The sequence below is a fragment of the Lepidochelys kempii genome, chromosome 7, assembly GCF_965140285.1.
Source record: "Lepidochelys kempii isolate rLepKem1 chromosome 7, rLepKem1.hap1, whole genome shotgun sequence".
Classification (NCBI taxonomy): Eukaryota; Metazoa; Chordata; order Testudines; family Cheloniidae; genus Lepidochelys; species Lepidochelys kempii.
Window position 1 is genome coordinate 120,066,151 of NC_136386.1, and position 21,115 is coordinate 120,087,265.

The 21,115-nt window shown below is 46.2% G+C and overlaps 1 protein-coding gene across 5 annotated transcripts in view; it reads left to right on the forward strand.

Annotated features, from left to right (window-relative positions):
- Positions 1 to 21,115, forward strand: part of CFAP43 (cilia and flagella associated protein 43) — a 100,498-nt gene that overhangs the window by 61,223 nt on the left and 18,160 nt on the right. For all 5 annotated transcript variants that reach the window (XM_073354443.2, XM_073354439.2, XM_073354441.2 and 2 more), the window contains 4 exons: positions 11,025 to 11,231; positions 12,751 to 12,840; positions 18,157 to 18,234; positions 20,650 to 20,775. In XM_073354443.2, the coding sequence (XP_073210544.2) occupies positions 11,025 to 11,231; positions 12,751 to 12,840; positions 18,157 to 18,234; positions 20,650 to 20,775 (501 nt within the window). The remainder of the gene's footprint in view (positions 1 to 11,024; positions 11,232 to 12,750; positions 12,841 to 18,156; positions 18,235 to 20,649; positions 20,776 to 21,115) is intronic.

Consider the following 21,115-nt stretch of genomic DNA (forward strand, 5'->3'; position numbering starts at 1 on the left):
AGGCACGTTGGACAGTAGTAAGGAGCAGTTCAACTATAGGCTGAGCAAATGCAGAATGGTGTTAGAATGTGCATTTGGACGTTAAAAGCTCGCTGGCGCAGTTTACTGACTAGGTTCGACCTCAGCGAAACCAATATTCCCATTGTTATTGCTGCTTGCTGTGTGCTCCACAATATCTGTGAGAGTAAGGGGGAGACGTTTATGGTGGGGTGGAAGGTTGAGGCAAATCGCCTGGCAGCCGATTACTTGCAGCCAGACACCAAGGTGATTAGAAGAGCTGGGTCCCCTGCGCCTCAGAGAAGCTTTGGAAACCAGTTTCATGACTGGCCAGGCTACGGTGTGACAGTTCTGTTTGTTTCTCTGTGATGAAAACCCGCCCCCTTGGGTGACTTTACTTCCCTGTAAGCCAACCAACCTCCCTCCTTCAATCACCTCTTTCAGAGGCAATAAAGTCATTATTGTTTCAAAATCATGCATTCTTTATTAATTCATCACACAAATAGGGGAAAAACTTGCAAGGTAGCCCGGGAGGGGTGGGTGAGGAGGAAAGCACCAGGTGGGGTGGTGGATGAGGGGAGGCGGGAAGGACAAGGCCACACTACAGTTCAAAACTTATTGAATGCCAGCCTTCTGTTGCTTGGGCAATCCTCTGGGGTAGAGTGGCTGGGTGCCTGTAGCCTCCCCCCCAGCGTTCTTGGGCGTCTGGGTGAGGAGGATATGGAACTTGGGGAGGAGGGCAGGCAGTTATACAGGGTCTGCAGTGGCAGTCTGTGCTCCTGCTGCCTTTCCTGCAGCTCCACCAGACGCCTAAGCATGTCAGTTTGCTCCCCCATTAGACTCAGCATTGCATCCTGCCTCCTTTCATCACGTTTCTGCCTCCTCTCATTGCGTTCATTTAATGCTTTCCTGGACTCTGCCATTGTTTGCCTCCACGCATTCTGCTGAGCTCTGTCAGTGCGGGAGGACCACATGAGCTCTGAGAATTTTTCATCGCAAGTGCATTTTTTTCACCTTCTAATCTGCGCTAGCCTCTGGGACGGAGATGATAGGGGGAGCATAGAAACATTTTCAGCTGTGGGAGGAAAAAAAGGGAGAGTAGTATTTAAAAAGATACATTTTAGAGAACAAAGGAAAGACTATTTCACACTTAATCAAGCAATTCATATTACATAGCACATGTGCTTTTGGTACAAGGTCACATTTTGCCTCTTGTATTGAGTGCTTGCCGGTTTGGTGTGAGACATCACACATGCTCGGCTGGGCAACAGAATTCGGCTTGCAGGCAGCCATGGTAAGGCAAAGGGTTTTGACTTTTTCACCCTTCTTAACATGTGGGAACGGTTTCAAACAGCAGTGCCCTCCTTTCCCATACCAAGCAAAACCTGTTGAGTTGGCCATTTAAAAGGAGGGGCTGTGGTTTTAGGGTAAATGTGCAGCACAACCCAACCCCCACCCTCCAATTCTCTGGGGTGATCGCTTCACACACCACCACCACCCCGCATGGCTAGTATCAGGGAAGATCCCTGTCAGCCCAACGCGAATAGCTCAGCATGAATGGGCCTCCCCCCACCGCGTGGCTAACAGCAAGGATGATTTCTTTTCAGCCAAATGCAAACAGCCCAGCAGGAACGGGCACCTCTGAATGTCCCCTTAAACAAATTTCCTGTATTTCAACCAGTGACCATGAATGATATCACTCTCCTGAGGCTAACACAGAGAGTACCTCTAGAAGAGCTTCATGGAGATGTCCCTGGAGGATTTCCGCTCCATTCCCAGACATGTTAACAGACTTTTCCAGTAGCTATACTGGCCGCAAATGCATCCCAAGTCTTCAGGGCAAACTAATCATTAAACACACTTGTTTTTAAACCCTGTATTATATTTAGAAAGATACACTCACCAGAGGTGCCTTCTCCGGCTTCATGGTCTGGGAGTCCACCTTGGGAGGGTTGGGAGGGTATTGGCTCCAGGGTGATGAACAGTTCCTGGCTGCCAGGAAGAAGGGATTCTCTGCTTGCCTGGTGTGTGCTATCCTCAACCTCCTCCTTCTCATCATCTACAAAATCCTCATCCCTGTTGCATGAGATTCCCCCCTTGCAGGAGTCCACAGACAGTGGTGGAGAAGTGGTAGGGGCTCCCCCTAGAATTGCATGGAGTTCATCATAGAAGCGGCATGTATGGGGCTCTGATCCAGAGCGACCGTTTGCATCCTTTGTTTTTCGGTAGGCTTGCCTCAGCTCCTTAACTTTCACGCAGCACTGCTGTGTGTCCCTGTTGTAGCCTCTGTCCATCATGCCCTTGGAGATTTTGGCAAATATATTGGCATTTCATCTTTTGGAACGGAGTTCTGCCTGCACAGATTCTTCTCCCCATACAGCGATCAGATTCAGTACCTCCTGTTCAGTTCATGCTGGAGCTCTTTTGTGATTCAGGGACTCCATGGTCAGCTGTGCTGATGAGCTCTGCATGGTCACCTTTGCTGATCAGCTTGCCACACTGGCCAAACAGGAAATAAAATTCAAAAGTTCCCGGGGCTTTTCCTGTCTACCTGGCCAGTGTATCTGAGTTGAGAGTGCTCTCCAGAGCGGTCACAAAGGAGCACTCTGGGATAGCTCACGGAGGCCAACACCATTGAATTGTGTCCACACTACCCCAAATTCGAACCCACGAGGTTGATTTTAGAGCTACTCCCCCCACCGGGGAGGAGTTCAGAAATCAATTTTAAGAGCCCTTTAAGTCGACAAAACAGGCTTGGTCGTGTGGACGGGTGGAGGGTTAAATCGACCTAATGCTGCTAAATTCGACCTAAACTCGTAGTGTAGACCAGGGCCTAGTCTCTTGACAGCACTGCGAGTGTTCTTCAAAATTCTCGCGGTGGCACATCTCCGCAAACAAGAGGTAACAATACTCTCCCATCTGGACTATTATCTATTAAAAGCTCCCACTTGGACGCCCTTAACATTACTCAGAGGACACTCAACCTCTTCCTGAGACTGGGTTTACAGATAAGCATACAAAAATCAACTCTAAACCCCATACAGATGTTAGACTTCATTGAAGCCCAGGTAGACTCTCTGGAAGCCAGAGCATTGTTACCAACAAACAGGTTCATCACTCCAACCAACCTCATTTCTTCGTCACTGAAGTGTCCATACATATTGGCCCGAACCTGCCTCCAACTATGAGGACATATGGTGGCAACCACATTCTTGGTACAACATGTGCATCTTCACATGCGCTGTCTTCAGGGCTGGCAAAGAACCATCTATGTACCACATAAACACAGCCTAAACAGACGCCTGGCAATGCCGATTAAAGTCAGACTCTACACGGCTGGACGCAAACCAACTTGTGCGCAGGAGTCCCTTTTATCCAGACTCCTCCTTCAATAATAATCACAACCAATGCCTCCTTGATAGGCTGGGGAGCCCATCTACAACACCACACAATTCAGGGCAGGTGGTCTTCCTCCGAGACTCTGTAACACATAAACCTCTTAGAATTGCATGCAGTTCGCAACGCAGGCTTGCATTTCTTGCCATTGATCAGGAACGAGAATATACTGTGGCAAAGCACCTCCAAGGCACTTCCCACTCTGGCGATGATGGGTCTCGGGTAAATCAGTCCCATGCTGGGCAGTGTTTGCCTTCCCTCTTCTGTGCTCCTTTGGCTGTGTTTTCAAGGTAGGTCCCAGGGTTGGCCTACGGGGCGATCCTTCACGAAACAAAAAGGAAACAGTCCTATAAACACAAAAACAAAGGGGGATATCTTTCTCTGACCCCTTGCTGGGGCAGGGTGTTGTTCTGCTGCTTGCCCTGGGCTGTCAGTCCTTCCCATAGCAGGCACTCAGGTTTGGCTGTTCCCCTATGGGAAGGAGCACAAACTGTCACCTTGGAGAAGCTTATTTCCCTGCTGACACTAGCCTGGCAATAGCTTGTCTCTCTCTCTCTCCCCGCTTTTTTCTGCCCAGAGGAGGGGTTTTTAAAGGCCTCAGGCAGCCCTTAATTGGATTCAGGTGTCCCTAATTGATCTGAGGTAACCCCTTCTCAGCTTGTAGGAAAAAGGGCCTTTAACATTCTAGGGCTAACATATCAGCCTTCCAGGACCCTTTTGCAGCTGTCCAGCTTGACTTTGTCACAATACAGATAATGACAGACAACATTGCCTGCATGTTTTATATAAACCGACAGGGAGAGGCCATTCGCACTCCCTATGCACCGAAGGTATGAAACTATTGTGCATCCGGCACAATGTCAGAATCTCAGCCTCATACTTTCCAGGTCGTCAAAATACTACAGCAGATACACTGAGCAGAGAATTTTCCCAGGATCATGAATGGGAACTAAACAATGTGGTCCTGTGGTTGAAGAAACATATTCTTCAAACACTGGGGTCACCCATCCATCGACCTCTTCACAACATCCCAGAACTACAAATGCCCACAATTCTGCTCAAGAGCAGGTTTGGGGCCCCAATCCTTGAGGGATGCCTTCCTCCTCAGCACCCTTGTGATACGCATTCCCCCGATCTCTCTGTTATCAAGGGTGATACACAAAATATGTACCAATGAGGCCAAAAACATATTGATAACCCCAATGTGGCCCAGACAGACTTGGTACTCGTACCTATTGCAGATGATGGTATACGCATCACACACCCTTCCACCTCTGCCAAACCTTCTATCACAGGATGCTGGACGAGTTCACCACCCATACCTGGAGAGACTTCATCTCAGAGTATGGCTCCTATATGGTTCCATCATGATGAACTGGCATGTTCGGAACAAGTTAAAGACATATTACTAAACAGTAGAAGGACAACCACATGCAATACTTACCTTCACAAATGGAAAATATTCCACATATGGTGCCAGAATAAACAAATTAGTGCCATTTCTGCACCCCTACCCTTGGTATTGGACTATATTTTAGGACCAAAGACATCTGGACACTCCATTAGCTCAATCAAGGTACATCTCGCAGGCTATTAATGCTTTTCGCCACAAGATAGGCAAATATCAATGTCCTGTCAATCTGATCACCAAACATTTCCTTACAGGTATCAAGAACTTTTACCCCGAAGTGCGTGTACCTACTCCACCTTTGGGTTTGAACTTAGTGCTATGCTGCCTCACCGGACCCCCATTAAGACCCTTAGCAACATGCTCTCAGATGCATCTATTGATGAAGGTGGTGTTTTCATTGGCTATCACATCAGCCCACCGAGTGGGCGAGTTATGGGCCCTCATGACACACCGACTTTACACCATCTTTTTCAAGGACAAGGTCACACTAAGACCCCACCCAAAATTTCTACCTAAAGTATCTTCCTGCTTCTACATAAATCAGCCAGTCCATCTTCCCTCATTCTTCTCCAAACCTCATGGGAACATGCAGGACTCAGTACTACATACTCTAGACATCGGGTGCACACTAGCATTCTACCTCGACAGAACCTTTTCAGAAAATTTCCAAGGCTTTTCATTTCCACTACATAACGTTCTTACAGCTCTCCAAATTGATCTCTGGGTGCGTCCACCTCTGTTATCAACAAAAGAATCTGCAATCCCCTTCAGAGATCAGAACTCACCCTACCAGATACCTTTCAACTTCAGTGACCTTTCTAAACAACGTACCAATCATAGACGTATTTAGAGCAGCCACTTGGGCTTCCACACACACGTTGGCACAGTGTTTTGTAATCGACCAGCGTTCAAGATCGGATGCATTCCTAGGTCTTGCAGTGTTATCATCACGTATACAGGCAACTCTGAAGCCCCTTCCATCCAATGTGGGGTACTGCTCAATAGTCACTTGAAGTGGAGCACCCACAGAGATATGCCTCAAAGAAGAAGAGAATGTTACTCACCTTGTTCAGTAACTGAAGTTCTTCAAGATGGATGTCCATGTCCATGTGAGTGCTCCACTACCTCCCCTCCATGTTGGAGTTCAATTTCCAGACTCTACAGAAGAAAAGGAACTGAGGGTGGTTGGTTAGCACATGCTAGATAGGTGCTGACAGCGCTGTGAGATGGGGACAACGCATGTGTGACCCGGACGGACACTGCTGCTGAAATTCTCCGATCAAAGGCATAGGGACGCACCAACACCTGAAGTGAAGCACCCACAGAGACATCCATCTCAAAGAACCTCAGTTACTGCACAGGGTAAGTAACCTTCTCTTTCTGACAGGTTTCAGAGTAACAGCCGTGTTAGTCTGTATTCGCAAAAAGAAAAGGAGTACTTGTGGCACCTTAGAGACTAACCAATTTATTAGAGCATAAGCTTTCGTGAGCTACAGCTCACTTCTTCAGATGCATATCGTGGAAACTGCAGCAGGCTTTATATATACACAGAGAATATGAAACAATACCTCATCCCACCCCACTGTCCTGCTGGTAATAGCTTATCTAAAGTGATCATCAGGTGGGCCATTTCCAGCACAAATCCAGGTTTTCTCACCCTCCACCCCCCCACACAAATTCACTCTCCTGCTGGTGATAGCCCATCCAAAGTAACAACTCTTTACACAATGTGCATGACAATCAAGTTGGGCTATTTCCTGCACAAATCCAGGTTTTCTCACATCCCCCCCCACCCCCATACACACACAAACTCACTCTCCTGCTGGTAATAGCTCATCCAAACTGACCACTCTTCAAGTTTAAATCCAAGTTAAACCAGAACATCTGGGGGGGGGGGGTAGGGAAAAACAAGAGGAAACAGGCTACCTTGCATAATGACTTAGCCACTCCCAGTCTCTATTTAAGCCTAAATTAATAGTATCCAATTTGCAAATGAATTCCAATTCAGCAGTTTCTCGCTGGAGTCTGGATTTGAAGTTTTTTTGTTTTAAGATAGCGACCTTCATGTCTGTGATTGCGTGACCAGAGAGATTGAAGTGTTCTCCGACTGGTTTATGAATGTTATAATTCTTGACATCTGATTTGTGTCCATTTATTCTTTTACATAGAGACTGTCCAGTTTGACCAATGTACATGGCAGAGGGGCATTGCTGGCACATGATGGCATATATCACATTGGTGGATGTGCAGGTGAACGAGCCTCTGATAGTGTGGCTGATGTTATTAGGCCCTGTGATGGTGTCCCCTGAATAGATATGTGGGCACAATTGGCAACGGGCTTTGTTGCAAGGATAAGTTCCTGGGTTAGTGGTTCTGTTGTGTGGTATGTGGTTGTTGGTGAGTATTTGCTTCAGGTTGCGGGGCTGTCTGTAGGCAAGGACTGGCCTGTCTCCCAAGATTTGTGAGAGTGTTGGGTCATCCTTTAGGATAGGTTGTAGATCCTTAATAATGCGTTGGAGGGGTTTTAGTTGGGGGCTGAAGGTGACGGCTAGTGGCGTTCTGTTATTTTCTTTGTTAGGCCTGTCCTGTAGTAGGTAACTTCTGGGAACTCTTCTGGCTCTATCAATCTGTTTCTTTACTTCTGCAGGTGGGTATTGTAGTTGTAAGAAAGCTTGACAGAGATCTTGTAGGTGTTTGTCTCTGTTTGAGGGGTTGGAGCAAATGCGGTTGTATCGCAGAGCTTGGCTGTAGACGATGGATCGTGTGGTGTGGTCAGGGTGAAAGCTGGAGGCATGCAGGTAGGAATAGCGGTCAGTAGGTTTCCGGTATAGGGTGGTGTTTATGTGACCATTGTTTATTAGCACGGTAGTGTCCAGGAAGTGGATCTCTTGTGTGGACTGGACCAGGCTGAGGTTGGTGGTGGGATGGAAATTGTTGAAATCATGGTGGAATTCCTCAGGGGCTTCTTTTCCATGGGTCCAGATGATGAAGATGTCATCAATATAGCGCAAGTAGAGTAGGGGCTTTAGGGGACGAGAGCTGAGGAAGCGTTGTTCTAAATCAGCCATAAAAATGTTGGCATACTGTGGGGCCATGCGGGTTCCCATAGCAGTGCCGCTGATCTGAAGGTATACATTGTCCCCAAATGTGAAGTAGTTATGGGTAAGGACAAAGTCACAAAGTTCAGCCACCAGGTTAGCCGTGACATTATCGGGGATAGTGTTCTTGACGGCTTGTAGTCCATCTTTGTGTGGAATGTTGGTGTAGAGGGCTTCTACATCCATAGTGGCCAGGATGGTGTTATCAGGAAGATCACCGATGGATTGAAGTTTCCTCAGGAAGTCAGTGGTGTCTCGAAGGTAGCTGGGAGTGCTGGTAGCGTAGGGCCTGAGGAGGGAGTCTACATAGCCAGACAATCCTGCTGTCAGGGTGCCAATGCCTGAGATGATGGGGCGCCCAGGATTTCCAGGTTTATGGATCTTGGGTAGTAGATAGAATATCCCAGGTCGGGGTTCCAGGGGTGTGTCTGTGCGGATTTGATCTTGTGCTTTTTCAGGAAGTTTCTTGAGCAAATGCTGTAGTTGCTTTTGGTAACTCTCAGTGGGATCAGAGGGTAATGGCTTGTAGAAACTCGTGTTGGAGAGCTGCCGAGCAGCCTCTTGTTCATATTCCGACCTATTCATGATGACAACAGCACCTCCTTTATCAGCCTTTTTGATTATGATGTCAGAGTTGTTTCTGAGGCTGTGGATGGCATTGCGTTCCGCATGGCTGAGGTTATGGGGCAAGTGATGCTGCTTTTCCACAATTTCAGCCCGTGCACGTCGGCGGAAGCACTCTATGTAGAAGTCCAGTCTGCTGTTTCGACCTTCCGGAGGAGTCCACCTAGAATCCCTCTTTCTGTAGTGTTGGTAGGGAGAACTCTGTGGATTAGTATGCTGTTCAGAGGTATTTTGGAAATATTCCTTGAGTCGGAGACGTCGAAAATAGGATTCTAGGTCACCACAGAACTGTATCATGTTCGTGGGGGTGGAGGGGCAGAAGGAGAGGCCCCGAGATAGAACAGCTGCTTCTGCTGGGCTGAGAGTATAGTTGGATAGGTTAACAATATTGCTAGGTGGGTTGAGGGAACCATTGCTGTGGCCCCTTGTAGCATGTAGTAGTTTAGAAAGTTTAGTGTCCTTTTTCTTTTGTAGAGAAGCAAAGTGTGCGTTGTAAATGGCTTGTCTAGTTTTAATAAAATCCAGCCACGAGGAAGCTTGTGTGGAAGGTTGGTTTTTTATGAGAGTATCCATTTTTGAGAGCTCATTCTTAATCTTTCCCTGTTTGCTGTAGAGGATGTTGATCAGGTGATTCCGCAGTTTCTTTGAGAGCGTGTGGCACAAGCTGTCAGCATAGTCTGTATGGTAGGTAGATTGTAATGGATTTTTTACCTTCAGTCCTTTTGGTACGATGTCCATCTGTTTGCATTTGGAAAGGAAGATGATGTCTGTCTGTATCTGTACAAGTTTTTTCATGCAGTTGATAGATTTCCACTCCATACGGCTAAATGCAGTGCCTTGCATAATGACAGGTTTCAGAGTAACAGCCGTGTTAGTCTGTATTCGCAAAAAGAAAAGGAGTACTTGTGGCACCTTAGAGACTAACCAATTGAATTGTATCTTATCTGCCACACAGGTTTGTTACTGATTATACCAGAAATGGTTAGACGATTATGAACAAAAATATTTATCGTTACACACAAATTGTATGTGGCTAGGTATCTTGAAACATGCATTTTGAATAGCCTAATTCAACCACTGATTGTTTCATTCTAGTATAATAGGCATAATAGGAAAGATGCATATTTTTCTTCTTAATAATCCAGTTCCACTTAGAATACAGGCTTTTAAAAATCATTATTTGGCCTCTGCTTTGTTTCATACACTTGAAACACTTCCTAATTTCATTGGTACTTTATGTGCATAAATATGTACTACAGGAACTCCTCACTTAATGTTGTAGTTCTGTTCCTGAAAAATGCGACTTTAAGCAAAACGATGTTAAGCGAATCCAATTCCTCCATAAGACGTAATGTAAATGAGGGGGTTAGGTTCCAGGGAAATTTTAACACTCACACTCTACAAGGCAGAAGGAAAGGAGGGAGGGCAGACAGAGACACCCACCCTGTGTGTGTTTGAGAAATAGAAATGTGCATTTTCCCTTTAAGTATGAAGCGTGGGGTCAGAAGTACACTGCCTTGTTAATTAGATCTCTGTCCATGTGTCCCCCATGCTCTATGGAAGATGGGGTAAGTGGGGTGCAGGAGCAGGGGGGAGGGGGATACTCTGCCATTAGCACCCTTCTTCTTCCCCTTCCCCCCCCCCCCCACAGCAAGCAGGAGTCTTGGGGAGCAGCTCCAAGGCAGAGGGCAGGAGCAGCACATGGCAGTGGGGGGAGGGATAGCTGAACAGCTAGCAACTGATTGCCTGCTGAGCAGCTGCTGCACAAGGAATTTAGGGGAGCGGGGAGCTGACAGTGGGGCTGCCGGCCCACCCTGGTTCCAACCACGCACCAGCTCGCTGCAACGGGCTGCTCTTCCGGCAAGCAGTGGACAAAGCAGGTGGCTGCTAAAGGACTTTAGAAGGGAGCACTGCACAACTTTAAATGAGCATGTTCCACAATTGATCAGCAACGTAACAACGAAACAACATTAACCGGAATGACTTTAAATGAGGAGCTCCTGTATATAATGCTGTTCCATTCAGAAGCAATTTTAAGTTTGCAGACTACAGCACTCAAAAGCAGGAAATAAAATTAAGATTACCCACACATCCTAAACTCTGCTGCTTTGTGTGTATGTCTTATAATAGTCTCTCATCACAGGTTAGAAACCAATGTTTGCCTAATTTTCTTAATCTGTTTTTGACAGTGTGTTATTTACAACAGCAGCTTTGCCAGATGGTATTGAGGATCAGAAAAGGCATGGATTAGTTCTAAGAAATCAGAAGAAATAAGTTTTAGCTCTGCCTGCCATTTTTCCCATCTCAGTTAGCATTTGCATGCTTAATACAACTAGAATTTTGCATTTAGGGTTATTATGAAGGAGGTGTGGTAGTTTACACACACAGGCACACACAGACACACTTGGTTTTCTGTCTTCTGACTTGTTGGTGAGTGGTGTCCAGTCAAGACGGATGTGACCCTTGCAGTGTTTCCATTTTCTTGTGTGGTATTTCAGGACATCATTTACAAAGTGAAAACTGCCTTTAATAAGGAGTTTGACACCGTCGCTCGACAGAAGGAGCAGGAGATTGCCCGTGTAAAGGAAAGGAACCTGAGGATCCAAGAAATCGTGGAACAGCTCGAACTCCAGGAGGAGGTCTGGGAGCCAGCTCTGACAGATGATGAGATACCAGAGCGAGCTCTCACTGTCCAGGATTCAGAGGTATTTGAAAAATAAATCATTCCCTTTTATACGCTTGTGCAGACTTAGTTCTCTGGTTCTCCATCATTTCAAGCCATTATGTCAGTATACAGAAAGTAGCCATAAAACTGATGTGTCCATGTACACATTCACCCTTTTTTGTACTCTGCATTACCTTGGATTTTCCAGGTTTTGGGGGAAGATTCTGAATAATTCTGTCTGTAGAGTGGAAAGAAATTTGCAAAAATCTTTGAAGTTAAATTTGGTGCTTGTAAAGATGCTTGACTAACATCTCTGGAAAACAAAGCCTTCTGTTTATCCATAGACCATGTCCAGCATGGCATGGACAGTAGACTCATACAGTTACCCTGCCCAGACATTGTGCCTCAACCATGACCTGGAGGGAACACTTCTGTGGCAGTCAGAGCATGGTTTAGTTTCTCTGTTCATCTGTGAGTCGTCCCCCCCGCCCCCCATGCAGTAGTGATCAGTAAGGGTGTTAATTTTGAAGTGGATACCTAGCCACTAGAAACTGGACTGAGATCACAACTTTGTTTCATATACATCATTGAACAGCCATCAGATGGTAACTATGGATGGACTGTGATGGGACTTAGAGTAAGCGTCTCTTATGTAGTTTCACACATTTGTTTTTTCAATGTGATCTCTTCATAGGCAATCATCTGCCTTCTGTACAGTGTCTGAATTTATCCCAAATAGGCAGTTTTTGCAGGTGTTAGTGTCTATCATTTTGGTGTCAAAGCATAGATAGCATAGTACCTCTAAATTTAATTAGCAAGTTATGAATCATCACAGAATTCTTGGCACACGCTACGCTATTCATCTGATCTATACTTTTTCTCTCTGTCTTCTCTCCCAAAATGAGATTTGGTTGCAGGATCCTCTTTCATTTCAGATTCATGCATTCCTCTACATCATGTCAGTCCTGGAAACACACATGCCATCACCTTGTTTTGTGTGACGTACACACTAGTGGTGGTATTTTTGCCAAATGTAGAATGTACTAGGAGTCCATGGGTTCTAGACCTAGAACAGAACTTGAGCCTTTTAATGTTTAACTTAAGCGTTGCTCTATAACTGGAGGCAAAGTAATACAAAACCTTGAAGGTGAGGAGACAGGGAGCTTGAATCTACAGGAAATAAAGGAGTCAGTGAAGGGATACAAGGAAGGGAGTAATGTTAGTAGTGTGGTTTTAGATAGATTGATTAGTTGAGGGAGATGTTCCAATCCCCTCCATTCCAGTACCATAAAACCCAGATGCATAACACACAAAACACAATCTACAGGAGAAAAAATGGGAAGAGCTTATGTTTTATTAGTTTAGAGCATGGCTATGTGCAGAGAAATCTGTACTGAATATTCACAAGAGAGTGAACATTTTGAGGAGTATTACTTAGATACAGAGAGCAGCGATACAAAGAAATAAGCATGCTAGCCCATATTATGATGTTTTTCTAAAAATTCTGTGAAAGAACCTACCCAGAGGAAAACCTGAGCTGAGTCTCTTTGTCTTCACAGATTAAAGTTGAAAAATACCTTACCCCAGAGCAGAGAGCGAAAGCGGAGATGATGGCTAAGATTGAAATGGAAAGACGTCTTGCTTCTCTGGTACTTTTGTTGAAGCAGTATTTTCCTTGCTAACTCACTTAGCATTGGGGACTTATTGCAATTATAATTAAATATATTACAGTCCATTTCCCTCACCATCCTTTACAATCCGAACTAAATAGCGATCTTATGGAGGAAGGAAGGGTTTAAGTTAGGGGTGCTATTTTAAAAAATATTTAGTGTTGGTGAAAGTCTCAGCTTGACAGATTTTAAGACTGGATAGTTTTCTAAAAGATATGCTCTAGCTCAATCAAAAGTTATGGACTTGATGCAGAAATTTGGCGGTGAGGCTTTTTGGCCTGAGTTTTGCAGGAGTCAGACTAGATAATCACAATAGTCCCTTCTGGCTTTAAAAAGTATGCATCTGCAACAGCCTGGAAGAAAGATCTGGCCACAGAATAGGTACACCATAGGCAGTGATAATGGAACCTTCCCAGTAAGTAAGTAGGTCATGTCTGTGCATCCATTGACATAACAGTTACTAACCTTTCCGTAACTTGTTCTTCGAGATGTATTGCTCATGTCCATTCCACCTTTGGTGTGTGCATACTGCATGCATAGTTGCCAGAGTGGTATCTGTCAGGCTGGCTCTAGTGCCCTCTAGTGGTGTGCACTCATGTGCCGGTATAAGGGGCTCAGCCAGTCTGCAACTTCTCAGTTCCTTCTTGCCAGCTAACTCCGACGGAGGGGAAGGAGGGTGGGTCATGAGCAACACATCTCGAAGAACAAGTTATGGAAAGGTCAGTAGTTGTTTTTTCTTCTTTGAGTGCTTGCTCATGTCCTTTCCACGTTAGGTGACTCCCAAGTGGTACCCAAGGAGGTGGGTTCAGAGTTCATGGACATGTGGTTTGCAACACTGCTCTGCCAAATCTGGCATCATCTCTAGCCTGCTGGGTGATGGCATAGTGGGAGGAGAAAGTATGTACCGATGACCACGTCGCTGCCCTGCAAATGTCCTGGATCAGGACCTGGGCCAGAAACCCTGCTGATGAAGCCTGAGCTCTCGTCAAATGAGCAGTCAAGATGGCAGGTGATGAAACCTGCCTATTAATAGCACGTGCAAATGCAGGAAGTGATCCAGGATTAAATTCTCTGGGCTGAAACTAGTAGGCCTCTCATCCTGTCTGCTACTGCCACAAAGAGCTGTGTGGATTTATGGAATGGCGTGGTCCTTTCTATGTAGAAGGCCAGATGTGAAGATGCTGCTCCTCCACATTCTTATACAGTTTTGGGAAGAAAACTGGCAGAAAAATAGCCTAATTACGATGAAACTGCAAAACTACCTTCGGGAGGAATGCGGAGTGGGGGCAAAGTTGTACCTTGTCCTTAAAGAACACCATATACAGGGGTTGTGATGTAAGGGCCCTGATCTCTGAGAGCCTCCTGGCCGAGGTAATCGATACCAGGAAGCCGGCCTTTCATGATTGATACGACAAAGGGCACAATAGCAGCAGCTCAAAGGGAGGACCCGTGAGCCTTGATAGGACCAGGTTTAGGTCCCACGGGGGAATGAGTTCACAAATTTGAGAGTAAAGTCTCTCTAACCCTTGAGGAAGCGTATCGACATTTCATGCAAAAAGACAGACCTACCATCCACCGGAGGGTGGAAGGTGGAAAAGGCTGCTAGGTGTACCTTAATCGACGAAGTGGCTAGGCCCTGTTGTTTCAGATGAACCAGATACTCCAGCACAGACCTAGTGGGTGAGAGGCCTCGTTGGGACGACCACACGGAAAAACACTTCCACCTGGCAAGGTAAGTCACTCTAGTAGATGGTTTCCTACTACCTAGCAATACCTGGTGGACTTGCTCCGAACAGCCAGCTCAACCATGGAACTTCCATGTGGTCAGGTGGAGGGCCTTGAGGTTTGGGTGGAGCAATCGGCCGTGATCTTGTGAGATCAGGTCTGGAAGGGGAGGGCGTGGCAATGGGGTCACTACTGACAGGTCCAATAACGTGCTGAACCAGGGCTGGTGTGGCCACGCTGAGGCTATGAGAATAACCTTTGCTTTGTCCCACTTGACTTTGAGTAAGACTTTATGCACGAGAGGAATGGGAGGAAATGCACAGAACAGATGCTTTGTCCAGGGGAGCAGGGAAGGCATTTGTGAGCAAGCCTGGGCTGCACCTACACAGAGAGCAAAATTGCTGTCTCTTCCTGTTTTGCTTGATTGTGAACATGTCTATGAGGGGAGTCCCTCACCGCTGGAAGATGATCCTGGCTATATCAAGGCAAAGGAACCACTCATAGTGAGAGGAGAAAAATCTGCTGAGGTGATTTGCCAGATTGTTCTGGGCTCCCAGAAGGTGAGAAGCTTCGAGATGGATCGAGTGCATCACACATATTCCCACAAGCGAATAACCTCTTACCAGAGTGGGGAAAAGTGTGCACCTCTCTGCCTGGTGATGTAAAACATGGCTGCCATGTTGTCCATAAGAACTTGCACAACCTTGCCTGCAATCTGGGGTAAAAACACCTGGCACGCTAGGTGGACCACTCTGAGCTCTCTGACATTTATGTGCAAGGAGAGCTCCTCCAGGGACCACAGACCTTGAGTCCTGAGGTGCTCAAGGTAAGCCCCCCAACCTAGCTCGAATGCATCCAAGATTAGGGATACTGAGATTTGGAGACTGATGAAGGGAATGCCCAAGCCTACCAACCAGGGATCCCCTCACCAGTCGAGGGACATGAGGACCTGTGTGGGAACTGTAAGCACCAAGTCCAAATGGTGATGGCTCAGCGAGTATACCGAGGACTGCCAAGCTTGAAGGGGTCTGAGTTGCAGTCTCGCGTGCTGCACCACGTACTGATCATAATGGTCCCTTCTGACCTTAATATCTATGAATCTATATGCATGTGGCCATGTGACCTAAAAGCTTGAGGCAGAAATGAGCTGTCGTGACGGGGTGGGCCTTGACCTGCTATATCAGAGATGACATTATCTGGAAGCGAGCCTCTGGGAGGAAGGCTCTGGCCCAGGTGGAATCGAGCACTGCACCAATAAATTCTATCGTCTGGCCGGGAATGAGAGGTGACTTCTGCTCACTTATCAATAGCCCCAGGGCTTGGAAGGTAGCTCTCACGTAGGCCTTGGACCAGCACTTTGATCAGCCAGTCATCGAAGTAAGGGCAGATTCATACCCCTTACCTCTGAGGAAGCCACCACCACTGCTATGCATTTTGTGAAAACCTGAGGGCCTGATGACAGGCCAAAGCGGAGGATGGTGAATTAGTAGTGGGTCAGGTTCACAATGATCCTGAGGAACCGTCTGTGGCCCCAAAAAGTGAAGATGTGGAAATAGGCATCTTTCAAGTCGAGGGCAGAATACCAGTCCCCTGGATTCAGGGAGGGAACAATGGACACCAGGAAGACCATGCAGAACTTCAGTTTCTTGAGATAACTGTGGAAGCAGTGCCGGCCTAGGATGGGTCAGAGACCCCCTTTGGCCTTCAGGATTAGAAAATAATGGGAGAAAACCCTTTCCCTCTCAAGTTCTGAGGCATCTCCTCCATGTCCCCTGGGAGGGCTTGCACCTTCTGTACTAGAAGTTGCTCGTGAGGAGGGTCCCTTAAGAGGGACAAAGATGGTGGAAGAAAACTGAAGGGTGTAACCTTCCTTCACCATACTCAGCACCCATGGTCCAAGGTGATGAGGGACCACGCTGGACTGAAGTAGAAGAGTCAGTGTGAAAACAAAGGGGAAGCAGGATCTGGTATGTGAACTGACATAACACCCTCGGGCACCCCTTCAGAAGTTGTGCTTGGAGCCTCCTGGATATCTGTGAGGGCCCAGTAGAGAGGCTGAAGCGGATGGGGGCAGTTGCCTATGCTTATAATCCCTGCTTCATTTCTTAAACAGGTCCAGACGTGGTGGCAGAGATGAGAAGCTGACCGGTTGCTGAGGTTGGAAGTGCTTCCTCAAAGGTGTTGGAACACAAAGGCTAGAATCCTTCAGGCCATGGAGCTTTGCATCTGTCTGCTCAGAGAAGAGGGAAGTTACCTCAAACAGGAGGTCCTGAATGGACAGCTGAATGTCTGGTGGTAGATCCAAGGCTTAGAGCAAAGAGCTCTTTTGCATGACTGCTGCCGATGCCATAGCCATGTCAGCTGTGCTTAGGGCCATCTGGAGGGGGGCCCTGGCTATAGCCCGCCCTTCCTCCACAAGACTGCAGAAGTCCTGTCTGGACTCCTGGGGCAGCGAGTCCTTGAATTTTGACAGGGAATCCCAGACGTTATATTTATACCTTCTAGCAAGGTCCGCTGGTTGGAAATGCGGAGCTGTAACCCCCCCAGTAGGAAAAATCTTTCTACCAAACAGGTCCAGCTTCTTTGAATCCTTCACCTTGGGGGCTGCACCCTGCAGCCGTTACCTGTCTCTTTCGTTGGCTGCTACAACCACAAGGGGTCCAGGAGGGGGATGGGAATATAGGTACTCCTACCCTTTTACAGCAACAAAGTACTTTTTCTCTGCTCTTTTTGAAGTAGGGGGCAGAGAGGATGGGGTCTGACATTGGTTTCTGACTGGACCCGTAACAGTCTCATTGAGGGGTAGGACCACTGCAGCCAAGATGTTGATCAGGCTGTGGGAGGATTCTTTAAGCACCTCCACTTCCAGCCCTAGGTTCAGAGCCACCCTTTACAGTAGCTCTTGGTGAGCTCTGAAGTCACTTTGAGGCGTTGAGCCACTCAACCCCGACTGCTTCATTTGGGGAGGAAGAGGCCTGCACTGGCGGGAGCCTTCCCCCTCTTTTTCTGCACTGACCACATCATGTAGTCCCAAGTCCTGAATATTGGTACTGGGCTCGGTACCGAAGTCTGGGTCGGGTCGTGGTCACTGTGACAGAGGAGCCCATCTCTGACACCACCAAGTATGAGCATCTGGAAAGCAGGCCCGGTGCTGAGGGAAAACGCCTTGGATTCCAAAAAGGCCATTGAACCTGCATAGGCCATTGTCCAGTGGGCCAAGCGCCAGGAGGGACACCTTCACCAGGATCCCACCGGTGGATGCCACTGAGGAAAAAAATCTCCAGCGACTGTGCACAGCAAACATGGAATGGAAATGAGCAAGCACTCTAAGAAGAACCTCCCTTCTGAAAAAACTAGGTGCCCATTGTAGTGATAGTTACTTGATATGTGGGCATCTGTCCACCAAAAATCAGACTGAGATTGCTAGTGTATTTCCCATAGGTCACCAAACAGCATTTCATTCACTGGCGACATATCACAGATTCTCATTGGCACCGTAGAGGTGAAAGGCCTGAGCCATCCAAGTACCCTGTTCTGCAGCATTTTCTTTTCATTTGTTATCTTTTCCAGAACAGCGCAAGACAGCGTGCCCTTTATGACATGATGAATGGGGTCCTAGAAATCAAAAAGGAAGACATCTTGAAGATTGTGAGTTGTTTCTCTCATATGATTAAAGTAACAGTTGTTATTAGAACTGAATAAAATTCACCATTTCTGAATTCTAACTGGAATTCCAAGAATTACAAAAGGACAGAAATGGTGAAAATTTGCCTTAAGCACCACTCTTGAGAAAATGTTTTGTCATAAGAATTGTGTTGAAAGAGGAAACCTTTGATATTTTTGTATAAATACGAACTTTCACTAGCAGTGCAAATCTTTCTAAAGGAGTTAAGCAATGGAACAAGATAACCCAAGAGGTTGTGGAACTCTTATAATTGGAGCTATTCCAGGTGAGACTACACCTTGCTAACAGGGATGATTTAGGGACACTAAATCAATTCTTCCACTGTACAGGAGAATGGATGGGAAGATCAATCCACTATAGTTCCCTTTCAAATCAGATTTCAGAGTAACAGCCGTGTTAGTCTGTCTTCGCAAAAAGAAAAGGAGTACTTGTGGCACTTTAGAGACTAACCAATTTATTTGAGCATGAGCTTTCGTGAGCTACAGCTCACTTCATCGGATGCATACCGTGGAAACTGCAGAAGACATTATATACACACAGAGACCATGAAACAATACCTCCTCCCACCCCACTGTTCTGCTGGTAATAGCTTATCTAAAGTGATCATCAAGTTGGGCCATTTCCAGCACAAATCCAGGTTTTCTCACCCTCCGCCCCCCCACACACAAACTCACTCTCCTGCTGGTAATAGCCCATCCAAAGTGACCACTCTCTTCACAATGTGTATGATAATCAAGGTGGGCCATTTCCAGCACAAATCCAGGTTCTCTCACCCCCTCACCCCCCTCCAAAAACCACACACACAAACTCACTCTCCTGCTGGTAATAGCTTATCCAAAGTGACCACTCTCCCTACAATGTGCATGATAATCAAGGTGGGCCATTTCCAGCACAAATTCAGGTTTTCTGACCCCCGCCATCCCCATACACACACAAACTCACTCTCCTGCTGGTAATAGCTCATCCAAAGTGACCACTCTCCCTACAATGTGCATGGTAATCAAGGTGGGCCATTTCCAGCACAAATCCAGGTCACTTTGGATGAGCTATTACCAACAGGAGAGTGAGTTTGTGTGTGTATGGGGGTGGGGGGGGTCAGAAAACCTGGATTTGTGCTGGAAATGGCCCACCTTGATTATCATGCACATTGTAGGGAGAGTGGTCACTTTGGATTAGCTATTACCAGCAGGAGAGTGAGTTTGTGTGTGTGGTTTTTGGAGGGGGGTGAGGGAGTGAGAGAACCTGGATTTGTGCTGGAAATGGCCCACCTTGATTATCATACACATTGTAAAGAGAGTGGTCACTTTGGATGGGCTATTACCAGCAGGAGAGTGAGTTTGGGGGGGGGGGGCGGAGGGTGAGAAAACCTGGATTTGTGCTGGAAATGGCCCAACTTGATGATCACTCTAGATAAGCTATTACCAGCAGGAGAGTGGGGTGGGAGGAGGTATTGTTTCATGGTCGCTGTGTGTATAATGTCTTCTGCAGTTTCCACGGTATGCATCCGATGAAGTGAGCTGTAGCTCACGAAAGCTCATGCTCAAATAAATCGGTTAGTCTCTAAGGTGCCACAAGTCCTCCTTTTCTTTTTGCAAATCAGATGATTCTAGGAGACCCAGATTAAGCAGTGGCCATAGGAATTTAGTGTGTCAGCTTCATTTGCTTCAGAGGTGATTTGCTAGTGCTGTAAAGTAGCAAGTATAGATACCTGACTTGGTGTTACTTCTTTCATGGCCATTTCAGAAATGGGTTTTGGCCTGGATCTTAGGAGAGGCTGCTTCGCTCTACCTTCTACAGCGAAGGAAGCCTGATCAATAATAGAGGGAGAAAACATTTGCTGTCCAAGTACAATGGTGCTCTAGAATGAAAAAGTAAAAGAGACCCAAGTACTCTATCTAAAGCTGATATGTTTTCAGGAAATGAAAGTTCATCTTGGCTTAGGAGTTAATTAAGGGATTTATAATGGAAAAACTGATCTTTTAGCAATAGTAGTAATACTGAGCTTGCTGAAAAATCTCACTTGTATTTTATTGTATCTGATGATTTTCTGTGAGAGAATGAAAGCAAAAATGGCCATGTTACTCACACCATAACCATTGGTGCTGCTAGGAGGTGTAGTTAGTGCTCCATCCCATGCAAATGCTGCAGGTTCAACACTGGTATTACTCCAGGAAGTCAAGGAACATAAAATAGGGCCAAAGCAGAGATATACATTCTTTGGGTGCAAGACTTGTGCAGTTCTTCCAGCTGCTACTAAGATGAAGCTCACAATAAACGTTGAGAGGTTTATTGCTGGTGCTGTACGTTCTTTTTCTCAGTGCTCTTTAATGGAGAATTGATGTTGCTCATGAATTGCATGGCTGTTTTGATATCTTCAGGAGATTCCCCCACCTCCTTTTGTTTCTAAACCTGATACCCTTTGGAATGAAGAGGAAAAGAAAGTATTCAAAGAATTTGAGAAAAAAGTTAAGGAGCTGAATGAAGAAAGGGAAAAATACAGAAAGGTAAAATAAAATGAGAAAAGGAGTGATTTTGTTCAACGTCCTTACACACAGTTTCTCTTTTTTCTCAGGATTTATTGACATGACCTCTTGGTTTCTTAAAGGGGGAAAACCCAGATCTATTTTAATAAAATAAAAAAATGCCAATAAGTGTTAAAAATTAACAAAGTTACCTGTGGCATTGTAGAAGCCCCAACTTAAAGCAGAAAACACGAGGTTTACCTGTGATAACTAGCACATTCTGAGTCTGATTAAACTGCTTTATTGCTTTCCATCACAAATGTACAACTATTTCCAGAAAGATGTTTGACATTCCATTAACAGAGCTGCAGGGAATATGGAT